The sequence below is a fragment of the Drosophila persimilis genome, unplaced genomic scaffold, assembly GCF_003286085.1.
Source record: "Drosophila persimilis strain 14011-0111.01,24,50 unplaced genomic scaffold, DperRS2 tig00000191-arrow-pilon, whole genome shotgun sequence".
Classification (NCBI taxonomy): Eukaryota; Metazoa; Arthropoda; class Insecta; order Diptera; family Drosophilidae; genus Drosophila; species Drosophila persimilis.
This window is the reverse complement of record NW_020825298.1, coordinates 8,804,972-8,811,592: the sequence shown is the minus strand read 5'-3', so window position 1 is coordinate 8,811,592 and position 6,621 is coordinate 8,804,972. Positions and strand designations below refer to the sequence as shown.

General features: G+C 49.0%; 1 protein-coding gene across 1 annotated transcript; it reads left to right on the top strand.

Annotated features, from left to right (window-relative positions):
• Positions 1-4,699: 4,699 nt before the first annotated feature.
• On the top strand, positions 4,700-5,503 carry LOC6589618 (trypsin alpha). The gene has a single exon (XM_002014840.2). It carries the CDS (start codon positions 4,731-4,733, stop codon positions 5,466-5,468), a length of 738 nt encoding a protein of 245 aa, XP_002014876.1. The 5' UTR covers positions 4,700-4,730; the 3' UTR covers positions 5,469-5,503.
• The last annotated feature ends 1,118 nt before the right edge of the window (positions 5,504-6,621 follow it).

Sequence of the window (6,621 nt, the reverse complement as noted above, 5' to 3'; positions counted from 1 at the left end):
ATTTACACCTAAATTGATGCCATTCTATTTTCCGCGAGAGAAGGGAAAATATTAAAATGGAAAACATGACTATAAAATCAATTTATCGAAATATATTTTAAGTTTAAAACAAATATTGTTGAGCCACAGAACCTCGTCCAGAGGCGTAACTCAAATAATCACAGCAACAAAAAGGTGTCGATAAAGTACTCCAGTTGTTGTTTTTGCTTCGATTTGTAATGCTAGGGAGGCGGGGCCACTGCGGCAGACGACGGAACTTCTACCTGTGATGACGATCGGTCTCGTCGGGTTTTATGCTCTGCCGACGAGCCTCCCTCGCAGCTCTCGCCGCTGACGAACGAGAAAAACAGAGGGATGCAGCGATTACAATCGTAGGAAGCAATAAAAACAACAACAAGCTGCGCTGCGCTTGGAGATCTTTTCTCTGTAATATGTAGTTGTTGTGCTGCCATGGCATGCGCTTAGCGGAACAAATATATTTTAATGAAATATTTTTGCCTAGAAATTTATTTTAAATTGTTTTCTATTTCATTTAAATATGGCTCGTAATAAAAACACTTTTTAATGTGAATTCCATTCAAGTTCCAACCTTATTGCTCCTTTTCTCTCAGTGTATGCACTCGTAGTACCTGGCTCAATGATTGATTATTTTATAGTAGGATTTTATTCGCCTCGAACCACTCTCCGTAATAGTTTTAATCTCAATTCGGGATTTACAATATATAAAATGCACCACGCCCCACGCCCCCCCCCCCGGAAAGGGCATACAAAATGCAAAAAATTATGGCTTCCCATTTGGGGAAAGTGAATGAAAGTGTTAATTTAAATAGCACTCTGGAAATTTACATTCCGTCCCCCCCCCCCACACGACGGAATGCGCTTCGAGTGGCGTGCATTTGTAAAAGGATATTTTGTCCGCAGACCAATGCAAATTACTGCACTTAAAAGGGGCCAGAAAAACGGATAAAAAAGGGAAGGAAAATGGGTGGAAAGGGGGGGGGGGGGGGGGAATCACTTCACTGTGAAGTGACTGGCAGGGCAGGGGCTTGGCTCACGCATTGCTAAATATTAAAGTGGCAATGAATACAAAATTGTCTCGTCAAAGGCCTGACAATCGTTTCTGCCGCCAGAAGTGCTTGCCGGGTAACCGCAGGACAATGGCAGGGACCAGCCAGGGACCAGCCAGGGAGCAGCCAGGGACCAACCAGGGACCAACCAGGGAGCAGCCAGGGACCAGCCAGGGACCAGCCAGGGACCATCCTGTGACCAACCAGGGCCCATCCTCTGACCCAATTGCAGAATTGATTGAGTAACCATTTAAAGGGGGACCCTCAGAGCACTCAACTTTCGACGACCCAAGTGATTCTTAGTAAGTTAATTGGATCAACTAAAGTTGTTTGTGCCTCGCTCCTAATATGGAAATTTATGGCTAGAAAAGTTGTGCGCAAGTGGGGGGAGGGGGAGGGAAAAGTTTTCCCCAGCCAACAGCTGGTGCCGCCAACCAGAAGTTGGCTCCACTCCAACTCCAAGTTCAATGGCTCTCTCCTCCCGCTCCTCCCCTCTCCGGGCTTTAATAAGCTGGCCAATTAGTCGAGTCGAGTCCATGGGCCATCTTTAAGAAAGATTCGTGTCAAGTGCCACTCCAAGCGGCGCAAAAAACTAGAATTATAGAGACAGCCAGAGGCTCGAAGGACGGCCGCCAAGTGGCCTTCAAGTGGCGCCTGCAGTTGGGGCCAAGGCCAAATCAAATATTTGACAGCTGTCCAAAAAAAAATGGCCACCGAGGAGCAGGTCCTTCCCAGTCTACGATGGAAATGTTTGGCCCGAAAATTAAACGACAAATTCAATGGATTCCCCACCACCACCCCCCTCTACTCCCCCCCCGCTATGCTGGAAATAATTCTATTGTAATATTTTGAGTCCCGTTGAAGTCCTTGTTAATGGCATTTGCTCTGAGAAGCCGAGTTTTTGGCTCAATTATAAAAATGAGTTTGCTAAATTGTTGTACAGCTTTGGCTGTGGCAGCCCCAAGAAACTGCACAAGTGGAAACATTTTGGTGGCAAGAACAGACCTTAATGACATTTTAATTTATGCTTTTCTGCAGGAAATACGCACCCAAAATATTGGTGGCTACAAAAACGATTCGGGCTGGGGGGAAATGGCAGGAAAGCCAGTCGAATTTATGGGGAAATCCAAAGCTTAGCATTTAAGCGGCTTACGGGGCGCCCTAAGCCCTTGGCCAAGGTGTCGGACAGCAGATCAAATTGAGCCACAGAACGTCAACAATCGGACTGGTAAGACGGCCAAGAGCCGAACGGGAAAGAAAATCCAGTCCAGGGCAAGGCGAGGCTTTGGATGCTCTACTAAAGAGACTTTTCGGAAGGGGGGAGTGGGTGGAAATGTAACACAAATAAAGGCCCATGCAGGCCATCTTTCCAGGCCAAAACAGGGAGCTCAAAGGCCTGCCTGTCTCCCCCTACTTTCACTCATTGTAGATCGAAATATAGCCCTTACTCTAGCACTCTTTATCGCGCTCTGAGGCCTTCCAAGCCTCCTCTATACCCTCTTCTAGAGCCCAATCGTCGTCAGATGTCACAAGGAATCGATGGAACCATTTCAAGAGCTAATAAGCCAGGGATACGCCCATGTGCACGCCCCCTGTTTGGACTGGATCGGATTGGGTTGCTGGGCTCCTGGACTCTCGATTCTCGGCTCTGGAAAGTTCATTAAGCTTCTGTAAGTTAATTAAAACGCAAACAGGCAAATGGCAAATGATCAAAGTGCCAAAGACAGCGGCGGAGGAGAGGGCAGAGGACTGGGCAGAGGAGTGGGCAGAGGAGTGGGCAGAGGAGTGGGCAGAGGAGTGGGCAGAGGGGCAGAGGAGAGGGCAAAGGACTGGGCAGAGGACTGGGCAGAGGAGTGGGCAGAGGGGCAGAGGAGAAAGCAAAGCAAAGGTGGGTCACTGGGTGGCACGAAGCAACGCTGGAGCGAAGGCAGGCAGTGTGGCATAATGGCAAATCACTTTGCACCGCAAACAGAGTCCACTGCCACTCCAGTGTGGCACCGACCCCGCCTGCCACATCCACTTGCCGTTACAGCTGCAACATGTGTCAACTGGGGTGCGGGGCAGCGGGGCAGCGGGGCAGCCGGGGTGCGGGGTGCGGGCTGTGGATGATGCCCCGTGCGGTCTCTGGGATGCGTGGAGTGTAATGGACACGAGTGGGGGTGGCAGCTCGGTTGGGGCTTTGTTGTTGCCCCATTTATTGAGGCACATCAATTCGGAAGCCCCCCTCCCCGCCCCCCTCTACAAATTTCGGCAAACACGAGTGCAAAAGGTCAACAGCTGTCCGTTACATCGCGACTCTTCATCGCGGCGCAGGGATATTAATCTTGGAATGCAATTGCCACGCCCCCCCCCCCAGGCCCCCAGGAGGGCAATTGACAGGGACTGGGCTCCACTGGGTCTCGTCTGGGGGTCTCTGCCCTTTTCCCTCTCCCCCTTGGCTGTAATTAAAAATACAAACTATGTAAATTACGTTTTTGGCTAAAGTTTATTGTGTGTCCCCCGAAGGGGGCGGGGCACGGGGCACGGGGCAGGAGGTGCACCTTTTGTGGGCGCCCACAAATGTTGACTCTTGAATAAATTATAATTATTAAGTGCAGCACGGTCTCGGCTTTTGCTTTACTTCCTTGTGCCTCACCTTCTTGGGTGCCCCATTGTGGGGCATGCAACTGGCAACAATCTCCGCGTCAAGGCAAATGCTTAAACAGTCCCAAATTTACTGGAGAAATCAGAGAAAACCTTCAACAAAAACGGCACACAACTCGCACCTCCATTAAACCGAGAATTTAAGGCACAAGGAACCCCTTATGGAGGCCCTTTAAGCCCTTTAAGGCCGACCAAGAGCCCGTGCAGGGTTCCAGGGCCAGGACCACGGGTTGGGGCCACAAGAATCTCAAGGAGCAGAAGCCCGTAGTCCTTCACAGCCTTCTGGACGATCGGTCGCCTTCTATGCCTTCGACGACGGCGGCTCTTTGACGGTGGACAATAAACTCGTGGGAGTCACTGTTTCTGGCCTCCGATGCAGCATCGAAGAGGCAATCGAAGCGCTCTGCTGAATGTCAATAAATTGAAAAGAGAGCACTCCATATTTGAGACTTTTTGTAGCTCAAGTTTTGCCTGAATATCTGGCAGCCCAAAGCCACGGGGAAGTCGAGGCCCTTGTGGAATTCCCTCCTCGATCTATGCCCAGACCCTGAACGTTTCTGGGCAAAGGAATGGCTTCCCTTTGGGGCAGAGAACGATGTGTAGTGCCACTCCCTGAAAGGCGCCTGCAACGGGGGAAGATTTTCCAAAGATTTCGGCGCTGAAGAGACTGCTGAAAGTAGTAGAAATACTACGGAATACTCCATGGATTGCACGACTTTTGCTACCTATTCGATAGGTATCTCCGAAAGAAGAGGGGCACGTGTCGAGGGGTAGGATCGGAAGACGCCACCATGCCTCAGGAATGTGCACAGTGGGCGGTGATACGAAGTGCCTTCAAGAGCCCCCTGCATACCTTCATAAATCACAGAATTTACTGCATTCTTCAACCAACAAACTTATCGGAAAAATCGAAGCGCCTCTCAAAGCCTATATATAGAAATGATGGATTGGCTTTACCTCCGCCAAGACCCTATAAAAGGGCGGCGTTCTACCCATTTGAAGACCAAACTCGGCCCTGAAATGCTATTCAAAGTCTCTCTTCTGTTCGCGACAGCCACCCTGCTCTCCGCTGGACGTGTGCCCCGCATTATAGGCGGACAGGACACGCCCATCGAGGAGGATCCCTGGCAAGTGTCCCTTGTCGTGGGGGGAGACCATGCCTGCGGTGGTTCCATCTACAGCAAGGACTTTGTCATAACTGCCGCCCACTGCGTGTCGAGGGTAAACCCCGAGGAGCTGCAAGTGCGGGCGGGCTCCACGCTTCGTAGCCAAGGCGGAACGCTCCACCGAGTGGCGGCGATTAAATATTACCCTGGATACTCCAATTACGAATTTTGGAAAAACGACATTGCCGTCATTCGATTGAGCGAACCTCTCGAGTTCAGCGATCGAGTGCAGAGCATCCGCTTGGCCGGGGAAGACCCTGAGGCTGGCGCCCAGGCAAAGATCACCGGCTGGGGCTGGACCTTCAAGAATGGCGCCATGCAAATCCCCGACATCCTTCAGGGCGTGGCGATACCCATAGTGAGCAGGGCGTGCTGCCAACTGAAGTATCCCGAATTTGGCATCACAGAAGCCGTCATTTGTGCCGGCACTAGTCACAAATCCACACTATTCGAGGACTCCGGTGGCCCCCTGACTGTGAACAAGCAGCTGGTGGGCGTCGTCTGTGGTGGGCGGTACGGCTCTCCCATAATGTATTCCAGTGTGATCTATCACAAGGATTGGATTCTAGGTGCAATCGAAGCGCTTTCCTGAAGGAAAACCACAAATTGAAACGGGAATTCCATATTTTGGGCTCATTTATTGGATATTTTTGCCAAAAAGGTAACCTTTTAGCTCTAAGAAACCAAAAATATAACCCTTTGATCTGGAAAAGCACCTTTTATGCCTTTTAAGAATTGGTTTCTGATGATTTGAGGGTCCTTTCAAGCTCCAGCATGTCCTTTGGGCAGCCCATCCCTAAAACTATAGCCCCATAACCCAGGAATTGATCAGCCCAAAGACCCTTTTTCCTACTTCCTACAAAAAGGCATAATTTAGACCAAAATCCCAGAGAAACTTCCCTCTCGAAGAAATTTCCCCTGTGCCAAAAGGGAATTTTGTTGAGTTTGCGTTGCGCATTAAAAACTCTCCTCTCTGCGACTCTCCCTCTCCCTCTCTCTCTCTCTCTCTGTCACTCGCCTACCGTGTCCGTGTGTGGGTGAATCTTTTTGCCGGTTTGTTTATCTTATATTTGAAGTTTTTTTTTATGCGCTTCTTTAGCCGGCATTTATGGCCCATTCAACAGCGAAACGAAACGAAACGAAAACTGCGTACCGCAATATCTGCACTGTTCCGTGTGTGTGTGTGTGTGCGGTTGGGCTTATGTCTTTATCTGTGTGTGTGTGTGTGGGTGTGTGATTTCAGCTGCCAATTGATTGTGTGTGTGTGTGTTTCGGTCTACGACAGCAGACTACAAATATTTACAAGAGCTTTCATTTGTCTGATAGATTTATTTAAATATTTATGCAATTGGAAATGGTTTGCCTCTGGGCTCTTTTTTTTTGTTGTTCCCCCAGAGATGGGTGGGAGAGGGAGAGAGAGAGAGAGACATTATAGGCTATAATTTAGGCTTTTGTCTTAGGGGTTTTAATCGAATTTTGCAAGCCCAGAAAAATTATTAAAAATTATTTAAAAAATCAATAGAAAATTTGAGCATAAAATACCAACTTTTGAGGATAAAAACCACCCTTAAAAAAGAGCTATCTATATTTCAGAGACTGCTTCTGCAATTAATGTACAATTTTATTGACTATAATTTACGCTTACGACTTGTCCATTTTATGAGCCATAATTCAATTTATGCGCCCCCCACCCCACCCCATGCCCCACTTTAGAGTCCAGGAGATAAATCAGGGGGAGGGGGAGG